Source organism: Sinocyclocheilus anshuiensis, unplaced genomic scaffold (genome assembly GCF_001515605.1).
Source record: "Sinocyclocheilus anshuiensis isolate Anshui unplaced genomic scaffold, SAMN03320099.WGS_v1.1 scaffold603, whole genome shotgun sequence".
Lineage (NCBI taxonomy): Eukaryota > Metazoa > Chordata > Actinopteri > Cypriniformes > Cyprinidae > Sinocyclocheilus > Sinocyclocheilus anshuiensis.
Genome location: NW_015551055.1, coordinates 872,312 through 895,538, shown reverse-complemented (window position 1 = coordinate 895,538; position 23,227 = coordinate 872,312). Strand labels below are relative to the sequence as shown.

Below are 23,227 nucleotides of genomic sequence, written 5' to 3'. Positions count from 1 at the left end.
ATCAAAGCCGGAACTAATCGAGCCGTTTGTGGCAGGCTGGGGAGAAAGGTATTTTAATAATGTAAATTATGTGAAAAATAATGTGTTTTTCGAACCACCAAGCATGAGAGCATGTTCAAGTACACCCCCAAAACAAAATCAAGACTTTGTAAAAGAGCATAATAGGACCCCTTTAACATAAAACATTGAATACTGATATTTGAAATAATTTCAAATATGAAAAAAAAAAAAAAAAGTCTAAATGTGAAATTAAAACCGCCAGTAGGTGACTGTGTTCATGCTGATATCTGCAGAAAAACGGTACTCTTTGTGTGATAAAGATTAAGTTAACTAACTTGAGTTTTAATAAACTAATAAATCAATGTGCGTGCACTCTGTGTGTGATCGGGTGACATAGCCTACTTGATAATGTCAGAACGCATATCATTACAACAACACTTACCATATTATCGCAGACGATGCTGTATCGCACACCCCAGACTTGACAGGGGACTGTGCGCACACTTGTTTGCACATGAGCAAAGGTGTTTTTAGGAGTCTAATGAATATGCTTCGGGGAAATGTATCGGAGTAAAAGTATATATTTTAGTTGGCTGAAATATAACAACTCAAGTAAAGTACAGATACTCCCAAAATATACTTAAGTACTATAATGAAGTATTATTACTTTGTTACATTACACCACTGTCTGTATTTATATATTCTGTGGGTATTGTAGTACTTTTAAAGTTTTCTCACTGGTGAATGACACATGATGTAGCCCAGCGGTTAATCCAGTCCTTGCGCCAGCTCGGTAGAAGTGAGCTATGTGCATGAACTGTTAGGGAGGGTGGGACGTTCGCTTTCAGTGCTATCAGGCTAAAGTTAGCATTTTCCAAGCTCTCCTACTGCACCTTTAATTACTGTGACATCAAACGCAATCAATTTCATCAACCATAGCAAAACAGAAGCACCAACAATCATTGAAGATACACAGAGTCTCTGTTTTTTCTCAATCAACATCTTCAGTTTTCAGCGCATCCTCAGAGTAACCTCTCCTACATGTTCAGCCCACCGAACAGCACAACACAGGATAGATGTGTGGGTTGTCTAGAAATCTGGAATCATGTACAAATGTTAGTGTGCATGCAAAACAACATTACTCATTGCTTTTCCAAACCCCTTCCCATGCATCTGGAAAGGCACAGGATTAATTATTTACAAACGTACATTACATATGTTGTGACAGAATGACTTTGTCATCATCTATTTGCTACTTTCTATCATCTGTCTCTGGCTAGGTGTACAGTGAAAATAAAAAAATATATATTTATTTTGAGTTGAGTTGATTCATTCTGCAATACAGTCTGAACAAGAATACCAAAATGGTTTGGGGTCAGTAAATATAGTATTATTTTAGTACTCTTGAAACTTCACTTAATATATTGCATATTATATATTTAGAAGTACCATAATTACCTTTAAAGTGACTATATATACTATACATACTATATTACTATTATGTATATATATATATATATATATATATATATATACTGTATATATATACTTGAGTAAGGATGCAATAAATTGATTAAAAGTTACTTTTTTATGAATTAAAAGAACAACATTTATTTGAAATAGAATTGTTGTAACATTGTAAAAGTCTTTACTTTCAATCAATTTTTTGTATCCAAGTTACAGTAAAGACTTTTACAATGTTACAAACAATTCTATTTCACATAAAATGCCGCACCAGTTGCACCCCCACTAAGGACAGCCCTGATGGTATCCACAACAATGGTTTTCAACATTGATAATAAGAAATGTCTCTTGAGCACCAAATCAACATTACTACAATGTATTTATGTTTAATGAATATAATTTTTCATGAAAATGTTTATTATTTTTTGTAATTACATAGCTTCAGCAATGCGATTAAAATGTTCAAATTAAACATTTTCTCTTTTTTGTGTTTTCAGTTATTATTTGGCTAGCAGGCTAACAGTATAGTCTACCCTCTTAGCATGGGTTCTTAACTGTTGTTTTTTTTTTATTTTTTTTTTTTTAGTAATAGTAATAGTAAAGATGTATAATGCTACAAAAGATTTCTATTTCAAATAAAATCTCTTCTTTTGAACTTTCTATTCACCAAAGATTCCCCAAGAAAAAATAGAAAATGAAAAATCAGTATATTAGAATGATTTCTGAAGGATCATGTGACACTGAAGACTTAAGTAATGGCTGCTGAAAAAAAAGCATTATAAAATACATTAAAATAGAAAGCAGTTATTTAAAATTGTAATAATATTTCACAATAATACTGTTTTTACTGTATTGTTGAATCATCACAATTAAAAGAACAAAAGACTTAAACTACTTCAGTCTGTGTGCATTGAATTTATTTAATACATGAGTTTCACAATTTGAGTTGAATTACTGAAATAAATGAACTTTTCCACGACATTCTAATTTATTGAGATGAAGGGAGTACATACAGAGCATGACCATTCACCCTCTAAATCTTGTCTGTGTCTGCAGCGGCAGTAGGAACTATGCTTGGTTCATTCTTCACATCTGTAGATGTGTGGCTAACTTCACCACATCTCTCTTTTATGAAGTGATGCTTGGGGTGCTGAATATGAAATGATCAATTATGCTCCATTTCTACAGAAGAGTGTTGCCTGTCTTCTGTCATGAAGAGTGCCTGTGCACACAGTCAAGGGAGTTCTGCCATTCTCAGATGTGAGTTTCGCAGGAAGTCGTGCTCTGGAAAAACAGCTCAGATGGTTTATACTGGAGTGCCTCTCTATCCCGGCTGTAATGCAGCTGATGACTATCTATCCGTTTTAAAATTTAGTATTAATTATCTGTAATGACTGAGCTTGGAGTAATGTGTGTGTCCACAGTTATACTTTATCTAGCCACCTTTCTGTCACCTCAGGTTTTTTTTTTTAATAGAGTATTTTATAATTTCTCTAAGTGATAATTTGTCTAAAGTTTTTGTGTGTGTGTGTGTAAGGCCATGAAGTTTTTTTTTTTTTTTTTAAATGAATAATGAAAATAATCATTATGCATTCTATGTGGGCTCCCTCTTCTTCTTTCTAAAGCCACAGGAAACAGAAGGCTTGGAGGATGAGAGGAGATTACAAGGGGTTTTGTGTGCTTTTTTGTGGGAGGTTGACCTTTAAGGCCGGGCAGTGTAATGATCTCCTACACCTTGTCTGTGTCTCCGGTTGCAGTAGAGAGTATAATTGAGGTGTAGATATAAAAGGAAGATCATTAAAACTGCTATCTCTCCTTCTCACCCTCACCTTTGGTTCCCTCTAGATTGTTTTTCATTTCTGCCTACCTTCCTACTACCTTCCTACTGTCCTCAGACCTTTGGCTGAAAACAGCTCTTTTTATTTGGCAGTGGAACACTGGGCTACCTCAGTCTGGGCTACCCTTTAACCTCCCAGTCATAAAATCTTAAGCCTCAGTAAAAATTAAAACACCACAACAAACACTGAAAAGTTAGCTCTTTACTAATGTTTTTCTGGCTCAATCGCATGCGATGAACGGATGAAAAACAAACCTGATTTTGGTTCAGGGTTTAGAAAGGAAACCTGGTACCTGCATGTTTTTGGCAGCACTACAATGTGGGTCTTAAGAACATTTTGGTGGAATTTTTTTTAAAGAGAAAGACCAAATAAGCCATTGGAGTCTAAACATGTGTGCCTTTAAGTTTGACACCTGTACATGAAAGTATCAAGAGGCAAGTGCTACTCATGAAACATAAAGCAGGCAAACAAGCTTCCAGCAAGGACAAGACCTCTAGATTCAGACACACTCAGGGTTAAGAGCAAAGTTAACTTCCAACCCAATCCAGTTTTTTTATATTTGCCATATATATTCAGTGCACTAAGCACACATTTGGAAGAATGTGCTGTTTCCATTCAATTAAAACATACAGTAACCAATGAAGTAGTATAAAAGTATATTCCATATAATATATGAATGCAGCATATATGAATGTACGTGATCACAAGATTTGAAAGCTACTTCAATCATATGCTGTCAGAAGACAAATCAAAATTCATTTGCTAACTTTTTGTAATTAAATAATATTTGCATGAAATTGGACAAAAGGTCTGCCACGATGTTTACAGACAGAAATGGAAAACCACATAGCCAACAGATTCGGGAAAACTCAAGTATTCAGATGAAAAAGAGAATTTTGATTACCCATGAGAACATCCTACCAAAGTCTGGTGTATCTGACACACTTTTAGGGAAGACAAACATGAACAATGATATGAAAATATAAACAAATACAATACTTTCCATCATTCAGTGGACTCCTTAAATATTTAATGTTTATTTATATATATATATATTTTTTGGTAGGAAGCCATGTAATAAACAAAATAGCATGCAGTGAGCCAATGATTCAAGGCCCTATCCATATGCGTAGCGCTTTGGCTTGAGTATGAGTTTGTGTGCCAAGTATCGCAGGAATAGATGCCGACACTCTTTGATGTTGGATGTTTGAAACGCCACCGCTGTCCAGATTCCCCCTTATATACTCATCCAGCCCAGTACAGCGAAACCCCTCAGATCACAGCATAAACGCTCAAACCTACAAAAACATTTTTTTTTATCCCTCTTTTTGGATTTCCACTCATCCTTATCCATCTACCCACTCAGTCCTCTCTCTCAATCTTGACTTTTTGTTGCTGCTTTCAAAGGCGGTCACAGCTATTCCCAACCGCAAAATCCCCATTAAGCTTCAAAGCTCCGTTTACTCCTCTTCAACATGTGCATATATGTGTACAAGCGTTTTACTGGAAGGTGTTCAGCTCATAAGCACGTAACTAGGTAAGCAAACACACACACACACACACACACACACACACACACACACACTGCTTAAAAGTGAACATTACCTTTAGCAATCATGTACTTACTGATTAATGGGTCAATTTAAGATTTAATTTGAACTCAATTTCATAGCAATGATGTTGTCTTAAAGGGATAGTTCATACAAAAAAGAATGTGCTGTCTGACTTTCATTTTTCTGTGGTACACTAAAAAAATATTTTGTAAATTGTCCCAGTGATTCTTACAATTGAAGTCAATGGTCACTAAAACTGTTACCAAAACTCTTCAAAATATTTGTGTGTGTGTGTGTGTGTGTAAGAGAGAGAAAGAAAGTCAAACAAGTTTGGAGGGGGTTGGTAAATAATGACAGTTATTCAGTTATAAGTGTTACCTTAATTTTTTTTTTGAAATGGATGTGGATGTTTGTCTGTCATTTCTGCACAACTACCGCCACCAAACAAGTACTGTGTGCCATTGGTTTATCAAACAGAGCAAAGGTTTGATAGAGTCTCTTTTTTTCAGAGGAATCAGCCTATAAACGGCTTACTTACAGTTGTCTCTGCATATTAAGCTGGAATAGAAGAAAAATGACACAGCTCCGATTCGTGTGAGCATGCAGTATGTGCGATTCAGGCTGTATACTTCTGATGTGATTCTTTAGGAAACAGCTGTTCAGTGTGTAAGACCATTACTCATACTCGCAATGTGACTGTACCTTCCCTAAAACAAATCTCTCCCTTTCTATTTCTCTCCAAAGGCTTTTTTCCATCTTATTGTGCCTGTTCCTCCTACTCTCATCTCTCAATTTCCCTCTTCCTCCCACTTTTCTCCTTGCTCTCTTTCTCTGCTGAGATCTCGGCTCTTTTGATATGAATGATACATGCATTCTTTAACAATTTTTCTGTCTGATCTTTCTGTGACTGCAACAATTCTCATTAATGATTAATTTCAAAGTCTTCTATACACAACACACACACATAAATCACAGCAGTCCAACCACACACAAACAATTGTATATGCAACTTTACTTAGGAGCCAATTAAATGAATGCAGCACATAAGCCAATTAAATGCATGAAGCATCAGCTGAAGATCAAGTTCAATACTACAAAGACTGATGGAAATGAAGATGAGAGGCAGAGACAGATTTCCAAGTAATGATTGCTTCATTTAAGACTAACTTATGTTTTCATGACAGAATGTTTTTTTTTTCAGCAGTGAATGAATGAGAGTTGAACTGAACATTTCAAGAAGTCATTGAATAATGGTACTTAGTTAATGAACCAATCAATTACCAAGCAGGATTAGTAAAAAAAAAGTTTTTTGTTCTTCCATGATCACAAAATTCTGAAGTATATTCCAAGTAATATTTCACATAGCATGAATGTATGTGATTTACAAGATTTGAATGCTACTTTGAATGCTATGGCATCAGAAGACTTGTAATATAAGACAAAGACTACTATTATTGTACTTTTAGTCATATTAAAAATAATAATAATTATTATAATGCAATGTGTAATTCATATAATATAATAATGTATAATTCATTATTGTTCCTTGCATGAGTACTGTAATTTTTAGTTAGCTTGACAGCCCTTTTTCTTTACCAATTTTGTATTGTATTTGAAAAGTGCAACATGAACATGTTTCAAACTTTCTCCTTTTGAGTTCCATTGAAGAATGTAAGCCACAATGACCTGAAACAACATGAGGGTGAGTAAATGACCACGTAAGCACTCCGGAGTAGGCATGGTTTAATCTCATTCTATCTCCAAAGTTCACTGAATTCGGTCGTCTGTTCATAAAGTGTCTCCAGATAGCAGTGAAAGGCAGATGATGGATGAAAGAGATGATTAGATGCAAAGATGGAAAACATGCCAGGAAGAATATAACAAGCAAGAAAAATTAAAAACTGAGATTGAGACTGAGGTGTGAGGCATATCAGAACACCATCTGGTTTTGATTTAATGCTTCCTGAATGGCCTCTCTTCAAAGATTCACTTCACCAAAAGCTTCCCTTCTCTTTCCCTTTATCTTGCTATTCCTCTTTCTGTCCTGCACTCATCTCGTTGTCCTTGCAATCATGTTTCAACCATAGCTGCATCTCTGAAAATACGCCTGCAAACAAACACGTAAGAAATGGCTCAAAGCAAGAAATGGCACAGACAGATGTGGCTTCAGCACAGAAACCTTCTCAAGTATATAAGACTGCTACTTCAGCAAATCCCTTCTCTTTTCCTCAGTCTTTCATATGCTGCCATCTTCATGCTCTCCATATCTCCTCTCCCAGAGAAGAGACACATTTTTTTTTTCAAATTTGCACTTTTGTGGGTACATCTAAAAAAGACTTCAGCAATTTTCATTTGTACAGAAAAAGGGTTAAGGTTTTTTTCTTTTGCATTTCCATTTGATGCTGCCAACTATGGAAGCCCACGTCCACCTTTACAAAAGTCCACGTTACAAAAGTAATTGTGAGTTAATTTCTAGTAATTGCTACTTTATTTAACGTAACTGTATCTTTATTTCATGTAACTGCTTCTTTAAATTGACAGTTCACCCATAAATGAAAATTCTGTCATCATTTACTCAAGACTTTCTTTTTTATCTCTGGAATATAAAATATATTTTGAGAAAAGTCTCAGTGCTTTTTTGTCCAAGCAATTGAACTCAATGATTATCAAAACTAGTTACCAACATTCTTTATAATATCTTCTTTCAAAATACCTTCAATAAAAAAAAAAATATATATTTTTATAACAATATGAGATCGAGTAAATTATGAAATATTTTTATTGTTTTGATTAACTATCCATTTAACTCTAGAATTTTTTTCAGTAACACTAATTATTCTATACTATACTATATGTTATATACTATATATGTTCTAGTACACTGTTCCATAGATATCACAAACTAATGTCAAATAATTTTGAATAAATTTGCATGTCATTGCCACTCATTCAGCATGCTTAATGAATAATGGGTTAACCTACAGTATATATATTTCAACACTCCGCAAAATAAAAATAAATCTTTTTTTTTTTTTTTTTGAGCAGTGTGCAGTGACCGTTAAAGCTCTGGGCTTGCTGCATTGTGTGGAGGTGGTTTTCAGCATTGGCAATCGACAGGTCTTTCTCTTTCTTTTTCAAATGCGAAAAACACTGCAACCAGTGCCTCTTCTTAAAAAGACATGCTTGTTGTTGTCAGTTGCTATGGGCACTACCAACTCACACGTCATTTCCAGTTACCATCTCTCCCACTGTGTTGCTCTTTTGCCTGTTCTGCCACCTCATGCACCCCCCACCCCTTTCACTTCTCCTTCTTATGTCCATTCACTCTCCACTTCATGTGCACACACTACATTTGTTCCAACAGTTTTCAGGTCAGTGTGATCTGGTGTTCAGACATCTCGAGTGTAAGGATAGATTCCACTGGTGAAATACTGCAGGCAGAATAATTCATTCTGGCTAATTGGATGGCGTCTGATCGGCTGATGAAACTAGCTTTTCTCTGCCAGTACGGTACGAGTAGTGTAAAATTTTTTATGACAAAAAGGGACTTATGGGGATCTGAAATATGGCCATTTTGGGAACCAAAAGACCAGTACCACTGAGTCAGCCATGTAAAAAAATAAACAAATTAATAAATAAATAAAAAATATACATAAAATACAAACACAAATACAAACTGATTACATACAATTGTACAAACTGTGTCTTAGGAAACATCCAAAGAAGCCTGAATGACATGATGATGAGCACTTAATAGACAGCCGACTGAGAGTTTAGGCTATCACACAAAATGCTTTGGGGCATGTATTAAACAGGCATGACTGCAATAACAACAACATCAACTAATAAATGATCTGAGTCACCAAGCCCTTGTTTTAAATAATATCAACACACTGACAGCAACTTAAAGATGCCCAAATCTCGTTCCACATGGCTGAACACTACACATCAAATAAGTTTTGACTGACTGTGGTTGTGTAACCTAGGACAGACAAACCTATTGTCATGTACTTTATTTTCTGTCCTTCAGGCCTGATAATTAGTCAACAGTCTTTCAAAAAAGACCCTTTCCACTATAATATCTGTATGTGCTTGACTACTGTCGGTTGAGACAGTCTCAGATCTCTATCAAAAGGTGCCTTTATGTCTTAGGAACCTCTGATCCCTTGAGCTTCTGTGGATTTTTGAAACAGCAACACTGTCAAAGGGCTCGTCTGATAGACACTTTTAGAAGTCAGGGAGCCTCAAAGCCTAAATGTGTTCTCAGTTGACAAAGGTAAACATAAACCACTAAATTCAACACAAAATATATAAGATAAAACAAAACATTTGGGTGAAAATTCCCTTCCAACATTTCAACGTATGGCAACCGTACCAAGGAGGTCTATAATTCCTGGAGAAAGCTAGCCTATACATTAACATTATCATCCAGACACAGTTACCTTTGAATGGATGTTTTTACAGCATTAAAACAGGTGATAACTAGCCAACCTTGCATGTGATGCTCAGAAGTGCCATTAAAGCAGCCAATTCAGTTTTACACCTACCTTAACACCACGAACTCTGAACTCAGTGAGCGCTCTGTGCATTTTGGTTGCGGCGGTGGGGAGGTCTTTGCCACTGGCTATGACTTTAACCAGCAGTGAGTCATAGTGAGGGGAGATGATGGCCCCCTGAAATGCAGAAGCACTGTCTAGACGAATACCCATACCCTCTCCACTGCGAAACACCTGTTGAATGATGGGAGAAAATAGAGATGAAGGAAAAAATCAGGAGAAATACTGCTAGAATGAGGATGAGTGTAAATATAACAACAATACAGTTATAGAGCACAGTGTTGACACACAGGTTGCGGAAAGCATTTTGAATAGGTCAGGCTGAAAATGACGATGAGAAATAATAACAACTCCCTCCACCATTTGTCTTATTTTTGCAAATACATTAAACCACCACTTCAACACCTCTTAGTGAGAACTCTACTCTTTTTGAATAAAAGTGAGCATGACTGCAGTATATTAAGAGAGTTATGTGCCGATATGTAACATCATTAGGCGATGAATAAATACATAACAAGTATATGAGACAGATTCAATTTCACAAAGATGACTTTATTCAGCTGCAGCCGAACACAGCAGAGTGCATAACTGAGTATTTTAGGTTTACAATCTATTTTTTAGATACAATCATTGGCAATGCATCATACACTACTGTTCAACAGTTTGATGTTGGTAGGATTTTTAAGTGTTTTTAAAATGATTCTCTTACTACACCAAGGCTGCATTTATTTGATCAAAGATACAATAAAAATATAATTATTGTGAATTTTTTTAAACCGTTTTAATTTATCCCTGTGATGGCAAAACTGATTTTTCAGCAGCAATTATTTCAGTCTTTAGTGTCACATGATCCTTCAGAAATAATTCTAATATACTGTTTTGATTCTCAAGAAACTCTTCTTCTTATTATTACAGTTGAAAACAGTTGTGCTTCTTAATAATGTTGCTAAACCTTTGCGAGCGATAATGGTGCTGGAGCAGTATTGTTACAGGAAGATCAAGCTTGTGTTGAACATCCTGTCTCCTATTTTTCTAGGAAGTTCATTGGAGCTCAACGGAATTATAGTGTAATTGAAAAGGAGGCCCTTGCACTGTTATTAGCTCTCAAGCATTTTGATGTATACCTGGGAAACAGCATTAGCCCTTTTGTAGTGTATACTGACCATAACCCCCGGGTGTTCCTTTCCCGTATGTCAGGTGCCAATCAACGATTGCTGCGGTGGTCTCTCACTCTACAAGAGTATAATTTGGATATCCGGCACAAGAAAGGGGTAGAGAACGTTATGGCAGATGCCCTTTCGAGAATATAAGAGTGTTCCAAAAATATTGTGTTCACTATCTAAGAGATAATTGGGTTGGCACTTTTTTTTTTTTCCCTCTCTTGCTGTATTTACGTTCTTAGTGGTGGGGGTGTTACGTCCTGTGGACGTATTTGCAAAACGTGTGATTATGGGAGTGATATCATCTATTTGGGCATGTTACGTGTTGCATGTCTCTCTCTCTCTCTCCCTCTCCCTCCCTTTTTTAAAATTTATTTGTTACAGCCTCACTTACCCCTAGACAAGCAGGGAGGCTTGTCTAGGTGTAATTAAAAATTTAAAATGTTTTAATTGTCAGACAAAAGTGTTTTAAATAAAGCAAACAAATAATAATAATAATATTACTGTTGGAAAAATAAATAACAATTTTATGCTTTAAATAAAAAAAATGTCTCTAATATTTCAGTCTATTAAGTATTGTTTTATTTCTAAAAAACACCCCAAACAGTTGGACATTTCTCTTCTTTCACCTGACATGTAGCTTTCATAAACAAACAGGTCTGGTTATAAGGATTTGTTTTCCCACAGATTAAACCACTCCTCCAGTATATGACACATTTGTTACTGTAGGTGTGTTTGACTTTGGCTGTGCCTTGCCTGACTGATCAACAAGACTTACAACTTACATTAGGGGAACCGAAACTGTCCGAATAAACATTAAATGCACATCATCATTGTCGTCAATGAGTCTGAATCATGAAATAGCTGTGTTGTTATCAGAGCCCGTGAAGCTGCTTAAGAAACTGCAATGACTGAGCCAGCCAAATCGCTCTCTCAGGACCCTACTGGTCACACTGGCTCTAAAGCCTAACCACATGCACGGACATCAACCGCTTCAGCTACAATTAAAGCAACACTTTAATAAAGCTTTAATGTTTTAATTTTTCATTTCATGGGAATGTTCTTCAGTGCAGTGTGCTGTAGAGCGTTGTGAGTCTCGGCATGCCTGCATTATTTATGCAGCAATCAGCCTGCTGAGACACATATTAGTACATAACCAACTATGCCAGTTCTTGCTGAGGTCATTCTCTCATCATATAAAGTACTCTTACCAGACAAACATTTGTGAATAGAAGTGTCTTTATTAAACAGACATGCACATTTACATTTATATAAAGCTAGCTTTAAATATAACCAATCCTAACAGATTTTTTTCAATACACAAATCTTTACAAAAATCAGTTGTTATACTTTTTTTTTTTTGTTTTTTTACAAATGACGACATCCCCAAAAGGAGGTTTTGGAGATGTTGTAGTTTCAATTTGAGAAAAGTAAACAAAGCATATTAAGATGGGACGTTTAACAACAATTAAACAAAACATTCTTATCAACAAAAATGAACAATCATGAAACACCATTATTCTTGGAAACGTTGATTCAGGCGTGTCCAATCCTGCTCCTAGAGGGCCACCATCCTGCCCTGTTTAGCTCCAACACACCTGCCAACCTGCTCCGGAGCAGGTTATCTTCAGAGAGCAAGTTACTATGGTTACTTACATACCCTGAAAGTAACCTCCGATTTTGGAACCGAAAGCTGAGGTTATCTGCTCGCTTATTCTCAAACATACCCGGATATGTCACATAACTTGCTTTTTGGAATACCACCCTGGAGACACCTCACATTAATGCGAAAACTGTCAGAAAACAGCTCTAAAAAGCGAACCGCTTTTTAAAAAAAAATCCTAGTCAAGGCAAACGTATATTTCACAATCTACCAGACCCAATTTCAGCCATAACTCAATAGCTATATTTACAAGCACCCAAATAATCCATTGGTAATCTGATTATTTCTTGATCTTATTGATTGATGGCTCAATCAGATTGAAAAGTCTTCATGTAAATACCTCAATCGATCCAACTGAGTTTGATCTGAATGAAATTTTGATCGGATTGGAAGGGGTGGTGTAGACCTGGGGGGTATTCCAAAAAGCAAGTTATTTTTCTTAACGTCTGTTTCCATAGTGACTCGTCGATTCGTCGCTCTGTTGAGAATGTCTTGAGTCTTAACCAGGAACATACTCTGAGTTGAATGAACTTACTCCCGGATGCGGTTTTGGAACCACATACCTCGAGTAAGGAAAGTTTGGGGTTAATCAACCGAAAGTTCAGGGTTTAGCTGACGGTAAGTTAACCGTGCTTTCTGGAATACATCCCTGAAGTAATACAATAAATAGGAAAAACAACAACAACATGTAAACACTTGAACACTTGTCTTTGTAGGCCAGAACAGGTCAAAGTTTCTCTACTCGTGCTAACGTCACATTCATAAAGTGAATTTTGCTGTTGTTATTTTAATTATGGAAGATTTGCATTCAGCAACAGCTAGACAGAGTGCCACAGAATGGAGCAAAATGTTGGTGTCTCGAGAACCCGGTGGTCATTGCATGATGATATGCTGAAAAATTATGATTAAGTATTATAATCGACTGACAGCCTTATTCTACTCTTAGCACAGACGCACACTCATACCCTAACACTGAAAACTTTTCTTTGTTCTGTGTGTAGAAAACGAAAGCAAAATCAATAAATGAGAGCAGACAAACAGGGGGTCTATTTCCAATCACACATTAATCAGGGAATCATCAAAGCTCAATGATTAGACTGTATTGATCAGCCATGATCCAGGTACCCAGATGCCCTTAAGCCAATTAGTGATGTCTAAAATCCACAGGAGCCGAGAGCCGGTCAGCAAGAGCAGGGAAACTGACCAGAGAATTTTACCTTTCATATGAGTTGTATGGAGCCTCTTACATTCATTATTACATTACAGTGACCCAGCAGGTTTCACCTCTCTTTCTTTCTTATAGCTCTCCGTCCACCCCTCTAACCGCACAATCCTCCACATCATTATTTTTTTTTGTCATTCATTTTCTGTTGAAACTTTTCTCTTCTCTTTGCTCACAGAGGATGCCAAATCTAATTTCTAACAGTCTTCTACAGGTTTAATGCCAATTACATCTTTACAAAGCACCTACAAGCACAGACAAACACACACACACACATACACACACACTCGTCTAAAAGCATATTTCAAAAACCATTTAATTTTGGAGTTCTTGACTGACAAGTTTCATGCCCACAGTCAAACATGTACCCTAGAAAGCCTTTGAGGGCATAAGGGTCATTAAAATCTTGCACAGTTTAAGATCTCTGATATTGACTAAAGCCCTATTCGCACAGGATTAGTATTATCTGGGGACCTCATGTGATTTAGACATTACCCCCACATCTGAATTTCATGTGGCACATTTGCATGGGATATGCGAAGCCTGTGATTTTACTCAAATTTACTGACTTATCTCCCGGATATGAATGTTCCTTACCGCATACTGCTATACATGTCATCCATCTCCATCGAATCATTCTTTTTGTATCTTTCTTTTTCTGCAAATTGTATAGTTGTATGGTGAATAGCGACAGGGGCGGTTCTAGACCCTTTGTAGGTGGGCTTCAGCCCCACTAAATCTGTCAGAACGATCGGGCCAGTGCTGCTTCCTCTAAGTTTATCATTATCATGCGCTTTTTGGTTTGTCAGTTTAAACATTTAAGTGATGTTAAGCTTTTCAAGCACAAGATGGCATGAAAGAGATCTCAATGCTGTACTCGCGCGCTGTCATAGATCGTCTCTGTGCGCGCACACAAGGAAGCCATCTCTCAGACAGCAAGCAAATACCAAATTGAGTTCTTTTTCACGTCGAGCAAATTGGCTGTCTTGGCGAGTATCGACATAAAAACAGTCTTAAGTGAACATAAATATTTAAGAAAATATCGGATGAGCATTACTTTTTAGCATTAGTTTTTCTCGATTGCTAACACACTATAACTGATTCATTTGGCCCAATTTTCCAAACCATTCATACAGTTCTCGAAACAAAGACACGCTTCTCAAAACCTTTAACACATTTCACCTGTTTGCACACACGTACCAATCTGCCAAAACTCTACACAAAAACGCCATCATTTTGCCCAGGTTTAACCATGTTCTCAATCAGAAAACACAAACACACAATATAATTAACTCAAGCATCAACAAATTAACTCAAACAGCGTACATTTATCCATGTGTGAACATTCAGTAGCAAAACTGATGACACACCAGTCAGAATCTTAGGATGATATGCACAGGAGCACAGCTGATTATGTGTTTTGGAAAATGAATCCTGGTAGTGTGAGACAAAGAGGAATATGAGGGGAAAACAAAAATGAAGGGGATGAGGTCAAAGGTAATTTGTTCCTGATGAAATACAAAGCACTGTAGTTGACCATGTTCTTCTGCATGGACTGACCATGAGGGAAGTTACCCTACAGGCTCATCTACAAGGTTTCAATACTACTTACACATACAATATAATTACAGTACATAGTAGCAGTACTTCAGATGAGATAATTTTCATTATTCTATGTGCAGTAAATACTGTAGTACATGTTGTACACCTTCAAACTCATTACTGTTGAATTGATTTGTAGCCAAGTAGTTCTTACATGTACTGTATTTGTGCAGAACTGAGAGACGACTGTCTAGGGGAGGCAGAGGAGTCTTTTGTCAGAAACTGCTATAACAAATAAGGATAATACCAATACTGTAATGCAAATTGGCAGAGGATGCTGAATGAATGAATGAATTTAATTATTTATTTATTCATTCATTATTTATTTATTTCTGTCAAGTAACTGACAGTATATTTCAGTGTGTGTTTACTGTATATTCAGTTGTTTGGTCTTTGAACTTTTCTCTTGTAGTGCTTTTCATTTACTATAAGATCTCTTTACAGTAGTGTAATGACATTAAACTTTTCTTAAAGTTTATTGCTGAATTTTTCTGTATCTGCACCCCTCTATTTATGCCGCATACTGTAACAGTCATTGAGAAGTTGGTGTGTAGTTTTGAGATTGTGTTTATAGTTGTGAGAAAATGGTGAATTGTTTCATGAATTGTTAGCAATCGAGAAAAACTGTAATATAACGGACCTGTGCATCTCTTAAGCTATGTTAATAATGTTAATCAAGCAATAAAAGAAAAAGAGAGACTCACTCGCTGCTCTCAACTAAGTAGCTTCTGTAGCTTTAATGTATATTTGTGTATATTTGCTTAATACAGTTTAGGTAATTTGTTTCTTTGCATCTAATGGTCTGTTTGAGGGCTCAGCCCGCCTGTGGATGAAATCCTAGAACCGCCCCTGTATAGCGATATGACCCAGCAGCCAAAATACTATCAAAACACTCCAACGCAGACTCCATTCTTCATGAAAGATGGATAAAAAGGTGCGCAGGAAACAAAAACACTGAAAAAATGACATACGACCCCACCAAATCCTGGCCAAATCACAGAGATGCCGATTCGCACGGGACTAATATTATCACAGGACCTCGGTGTTCGGTGAAATATGGTAGGTAATTTGCAGAGGAATTTCATTGCAGACATGGCCGATTCGCACGGGATTAAGATCATAGACAACCCACGCAATTATTACAAATGACTAGAGGTCACCAGGTAATACTAATCCTGTGCGAATAGGGCTTGAGACTATTCAGCATCTGGCAAAGGTTTGAAATGGGACATTAGTGTACTGTATATTTAGTTGTGGTTGCTAAGGCACATATTACTACTGCTGATATTTAGAGTCAAGGGCTCTTTCACTGCTTTTGGGTAGTAAGTAACCACCTAACAACCCTCAGGAACATTGCATAGCCAACGCATAGTAACATGCTGGAACACTATAATATACGTTTCGCATGAACAAGCACCACTCAAATACAAAAATCTAGTTTCAAAAATCAGTCTTGGTTTTCTTTCTAACCCCAGTCAATACACTTGGTTGAAATGTTAAATGTTTAATTAGCTGTGATTTTCAATGTGTTGGCAGAGAAACTCTCCCTTTGCACTACCTGCAAGTTCTCCAGAGCACGATACTGACACAATTTTGCCTTCACACATACACAGTAATTGAAAAGACTGTTCAAGCAATTCCAATTAAAACATATAACCGTAAGCAGTAATCATCAGGACTCATGCAGAATGGAAAAAGGGAAAATATTACCACAATAGACACTGTAAACCAATAGATACTGTGGGTGTTGTGAATAGAGGTGCTGTGGGGTTAAATGCCAATTTCCTTCATCACAGTTGTAAAGTTTTGTGGATTTTTTTAAATTATAGTTGTTTCTATCCCTGAAAATTGATTAAATGTGTCCTCAGATTGTGTCCATGTGCATCCTCAGATTATTCTGCATTGCACTTTTTGACAGGAGTCAGACAAATCAGACAGAGGGAGTTAAACTTACAGTTACAAAGTTATGGAGTTTTTGAAGTTGAAACCCCCATAGTTGGTGGAAAGGGCTAGGAGGAGATAGAAAAAGTCGTTTTTTTCCAACAGAAAATTTAAAATTATTATTATTATTATTATTTTCTAGGTGGAAATGGAAATTCATACAACCATTTGATTAAGGGAACCCTGAATGATTAAGATGAAAAAAAAAAGATTGTAGCCAAAGACGTCATATACAGTATATAACAAGGTTCACTCATATTACTTTGAATGGGTGAAAGAGTAATGCGCAATATTGCAGAATAAATCCCTCCTAAATAAAAGAGGCAATCTGCAATGGGTAAAGTCAATGTTTGTTTAATTTAGTTTTTTTTTGTTTGTTTGTTTATTTGATTTTATTACTCATTTAAAATATGTTATTTAAATGCAAGTTTGGCCAGCAGTTTTTGAGATTTTGGTATGTCCCCATTTAATTGGACAGGAGTTGGTCGTGCATGCCTGAAAAAGCTTTGCAAAAAGCTTTGAGACGTTGCAAATATAGCCGCTTAGTGAACTGACTTTGCTGGAAAGCACAATTCCTGAGCTGAGCAAAAACGTTCACTTTATACAGCATCGTCTAAAATCAGAAGGATGTGTGAGTAGTGATGGTCAAGTTTGGAGGCTTTGACTTCTGGTCTCTGAGGCCCAAACTGTTTTAAAGTAGAAAAATAATGAAGACGAACATCAGAACAAACACATCAGGGGTCCAGTAGCACCACTGCATGAACATCTAAAAAGAGTGAAACTTCGAGAAGATAAAAACGTACACAAAAAAAAAAAAAAAACCCAAAACAACAAGTAATAGATCACAATTACATCTGGCATTTAACTGCTTTTGTGTTGTTGAGCTAATAGGAGAAAATGTTACTAATGGAGGGAGGAAGGATCTTTAAAAAAAAATACTACATATACTCTCTTTTTGCTCCTTTAATTAGGGTCACATGCATAAAAAAAGAGGCTCTCAACTCACTCTAATGGTGCTGGCTAATGATTCACTTAAGCACTCCTGCTCTCTCTTTCCTTCAGAATTTACTATATTCGTGCACCACAGGGGACCGTGAAATACCTCCATCACGGATTATTCCAATATAACAATAAGAAAATGAGAAGGAAAGAAAAAGTGTGAGAGAGAAAGAGAATAATTAGAGAGACATTACTGCTCTATTTGTTGTATGGGTTCAAATACCATATAATACATGCTGTGTTTGCCAGAAAATGCTACTTGTAAATGGTTCTTGAACAGGGGAAAATTGCCTTGATCTTCAATTGCATCATCAATACGTTAATCTCTCTCAGGCGTTCAATTGCATTCAAGATGGAAACGAGTACTGTTAAATAGGTACATTACATCGAAGTTGCTCTCTAGCTTGCACAGACAGGTGAAAAAGTTGAATGTGGAAGAGATATTACAAAATTATGATGCAAACCTGTACAAGCACACTTTGGAAGCAATTGGAAAATAGGCGGTTTAATTTACATGGTCATGCAGATGGGCACCTCAGGGATCTAATCATGCATGTCTGAAGCCTCTCAGCCTGCGGGAACTAATTCTGCAATCATATGTGTGATATCTGCGAGCATGGGCATAAGACGATGTGTGTGCGTGTGAACTCGCTCAAGCTTCAGAGGGTCCAAAATACTACAGCTGAATAATAACACTGCACTAAATAAAATTGTAGAATTTGTAGCTTTGGTATTAAATGCAATATTTTTTATATAATATATAAAATACACCCTATCTATTGTTTACATACTTGCTGTTAATCTTATTGTGAATGATTTATACATACTGTATTCATTCATTCATTCATTCATTCATTTAAATGTCATTAACTTACCCTCTTGGCTCTCTCTGGTGTCAGCAAATTTGACATCTTTCTCTCTTCTGACCTCTGAAATCTCTCATATTTTTTTTTCCTCTTTTGGAAAGTCAGTGAAACTATCATGGATTTTTTTTTCCTTTTGCTATAGGAGCAAATTGAAATGCAAAAAGTATATCATTCACCACTATAGAAATTATCCAACTGTGATGACTTCACTTCCGGGGAGACCCCGGAAATATATAGTCTGCTTAAACGTCCCTCCTTTCTTACAACTGACAGCAAGCTCGCATTCAGATCTGCCTCCAACCAATGGATAAAAGCAAGTCCCCAAACTACATTTTTTAATTATTTTTCAATAATCTGCTACATTTTAAAATTATTTTTCAATAATCTGTTTCACTCGAATATGTCACAATATGAAAAAATAAAAAAAGATCTGTCCTTGCTTTTCAAGGACAGAAAGTTTCCAAAAGTGATACACTACATTGCAAGTATAAGTGTAAATCTTGAATAAGAGATGAACACTTGCTAGATCACCCACCAACTACACATTGAACATATAAAGGCCTATTACATTTTCAACCATTATCTCCACAAGTACAATCCACTGTAGCCAAGGTCTCAGCATGAACGTGATGTTTTGAAAAAAGAAAAAGGGTGATCTTTATTACCAGTTCTGAATGGGCTAATTGAAATGCAGCCCTGCACATCTGATTACATTCAATAAATGGACGTCTGTGTTGCTGTTTTGAGGCAACTTGTCCTGTCTGAGCCACAACTTTTGAACATTTGCATTCTGAAATTTTGCAGCTGTTAAAAATGCAGAACTGCGAAAGAATAATTTATTTAGAGCAATATCCATAGCTTTTTGCCAACAGCAACAGAAGAACACAAAAGGCTCTGTTCACTTTTCTATCTTGTTTATTTATCTATCTAGATTTTTATGTAAATGAGAAACAACCAACGACTGCTTTATATTACTAAATGTGACTGCAAAACACTAAATGACTGTGGTATTTGGAATCATGTGATTTTAAGGTTCATGCTGATTAAGTGTTCCTGAATATGGATTGAGAGAGAGCAAGGAAAGGGATGTTCAGTCGAGGTGTGAGTGTATGAGTAAGCACGAGGACAAGCGTGTGCGCATCTCTTCGGACGAGTGTGCTCTTCTCATGCCCCGTCTCCACGGAAACCAGACAATCCAACATGGCAGCCAGCCAAAGTACCCCTCCCTGCGTCTATCCGTCTTTTTCTCATTAAACACACCATCCCTCTGTTTCTAAACTAGGTCACTACACCTCCGCTACTCCCTCCATCCCTCCTCTCCCACCCCAGCCTTTCTTTATCTCTCACTCCATGTGAGAATCTCTATTACCATAACCTCCTCTTCTCTCCATCCCTTTGCTTCTCTCTTTTCTCTTGTTCCTCCTCTGTCTCTTCCATTCTATGCAGTCGAAGTTTAAGTACTTTACAGGCTTGACAAGTTGAACCACTGCTACAAATGCCCCCAAGCAGTTAAAAATGCATGAAAGAGTGAGAGAGGAAGAGAGGGATGAAGTCAAGGGTCTCTCTCTCTTCCTTTTAGACATTCATTACATCTCACTACTACTGATAGCTCACTCTTGCCCTCCTGCTCCATTTTCAACTTTCAACCTTTTCTCCCCCACCTCTTCAGGTGCATTTTTTATCCTTCGTATTATCCTTTTCACCTCATCTTTGCATCTTTTCCCTTCTCTCCTTCTCCTCCTCCACCTTCCTGCCTACTTTCAAAAGACTCTATTAAGGGACATCCACACAGACAGGGATTTGCAGCGACAAAGCAACTGGAAGTCTTTGATTTTCCATGAGAGTTGGCAATTTCCAGCAAACATGAGTGACAGTGACCGCAATGTGGCCGCGTTCAGTGAAGAGATGCTTGAGGATTTGTGGACACAGCCAATGGGAGTGAAGACAGAGGAGCTCCCGTGGGTCAAGTGCAGGGAAGAGTGATTGATTTCATTATATGATTTATCTCTGCTCTCATAGGCTATGTTCACCCTGTCAGCTTTTGGGATTGACAACCGCATTTACTTACAGGTATAAGTTTCAAACAGCAGCTTACAATAAAATAGCAATAAATACCATTAAATACTTACAGATGTTAAAGCAAAAACTGTTACAATTATCCCCTCATCCCCCATATTATAAAAATGATGAATGAAAAACTATCTGAAATGTTTCACATTCTTCTCCAGTTTATATACATTTTTTCTCCAGAATATAAATTTGACGTGTTTCTGATCAGCTTTTCAAAAGCTAAGGATACACATCCCACAATATCAGAGCACTCAGCCATAGGAACGGCCACTATGACCATCAATACAATCACAGTGATTAAAAAACACTTTATGTAGTTACACGAGCTCTTCAGTCTTGCCGTCCTCTCTCTCTCTCTTTTCTCTCTTGTCCTCCCTTATCCCCTACATTTCCCAAGCCACCAAACACAGTTAATCACCCCATGTAGAGAAGATTAAGCTGTAACTCACTCTAGGGCCTTTGGCCTAAAACTACACTCAAGTGCTCTACTGTGTACAGTGTGCAGGCCTACTTAATTGCACGAGTCTGTGTTGGTGTTTTTCTAATATGTGCGTCATGACTATAATAAATTAGACTCTGCATTTTAACACGGCAAGCAAATCAGTGGCATTCATGGACGCCACTTTTGATTCCAATGAATAATTAACATGCCTTTGTCAGCCGGGGCTTTTTTAACGAGGAGAGAAACCTTTGATCCAACCGTATGGACTGATCACTCGCTGCGTGCGGCGCGCCGCATACCCTGCATGACCTCATCATTGCTTTTTTGTCTGTCTTTTCTGTCTCGTTTCCTCATTCACTTCCTTCATCACTCATTCTTGTCCTGCTCCTTTTGCTCTAATTATGTTCAACACCACGACTCAGCAAATTCTTCCATAAGGCATTTTTTTTAATGGCTCAACGCAGGGCTTCAAAGTACCCCACGTGCAGGAAACAGAAGAGAAAGAAAGCACCAGGCCCAGACAGTGTTACACCAGCCTGTCTAAAAACCTGTGCTGACCAGCTGGCCTCCATCTTCACACAGATCTTCAACAGATAACTGGAGTTGTGCGAAGTAACTTCCTGCTTCAAACGCTCCACCATCATCCCCATCCCAAAGAAACCCAAAATTACAGGACTAAATGATTACAGACTTGTGGCTTTATCATATGTGGTCATGCAGTTATTTGAAAAACTGGTGCTGGCATGATACAGTCAACATGGGACTGCATTGTATCCTACAACATCTGGACAGACCAGGGACTTATGTGAGGATCCTGTTTGTGGACTTCAGCTCGGCCTTCAACACTATCATCCCAAACTTCCTCCTGTCCAAATTAACTTACAGTCCTGACAAACAGGCAGCACCTAAGAATGCTTGGAAAATTCATGGATGAATATCCTGTGATGTCCACCTTGCAGGGGACTTACGGCTGAATGAAACAAACGTCTGAAGTGATAAGAGAAACATATAAAATGTGCAGAGCGGTGGTACACGAGGACTGGAATTGAGAACCACTGGGCTACAATGATCATCGCTTCACATTTTCACCAAGTGCTTACACAGATACACATGGAAGCGTTTGAAAGCCACGTCTATCAGCGGATCTGTCTATGAGCAGATATATTAGCAAGTAGGGGTAGAACGGTACACAGATGTCACGGTTCGGTACGTACCTCGGTTCAGGGGTCACGGTTCGATATGATTTCGGTACAACAGGGGGAAAAAAAACAAATCTACTATGCTCGGTTTCTTTTCATTTATTTTGAACAGACAGTAGGACAAATTAAAAAAAATTCCACCTAGATGTGAAAATACTAAATATTATTACATTATGTTATATATATAAAATCTGCAGTACATATATACATACAAGGAATAAATTCTTGAAATATATTTGATTTAGTTTACAGATAAACAAGGCTTTAAAGACAACAAGTTTCTAAAGTTGATTGTGCTGGTATAGGGAAACAGTTGAAGTGATCGCGCCGGCGCACGCACACGCACGCACGCACGCACACACACACACACACAAAACACATCAGTTCCAGCATTGCTAACTTGACAGCGCAGTTGGTACTTTATCAAAATAAAATACAGTGAACCAAACATCAGCGCGCCCGCCTCTGTGTCACAGTTGGAACGCGACTGAAGTACAAAGCCTATAATTTACATAATAAATAATAATTTAGCATTCAGATACGTTACATTGCAAATATGGAAATATTATGGAATATTTGGATTTGTGCCGAATGAGAGAGGTAGGATACACGAGCACAAAGCTCCATTTCGCAAACAGTTGAGTGCACAAGC

General features: G+C 37.2%; 1 protein-coding gene across 1 annotated transcript in view; it reads right to left on the bottom strand.

Moving 5' to 3' along the window:
* The window catches only part of LOC107661964 (pyruvate carboxylase, mitochondrial-like), a 211,738-nt gene that overhangs the window by 85,229 nt on the left and 103,282 nt on the right, over positions 1-23,227 (bottom strand). Inside the window, exon 10 of the mRNA XM_016451788.1 lies at positions 9,403-9,585. Coding sequence (XP_016307274.1) covers positions 9,403-9,585 — 183 coding nt within the window. The remainder of the gene's footprint in view (positions 1-9,402; positions 9,586-23,227) is intronic.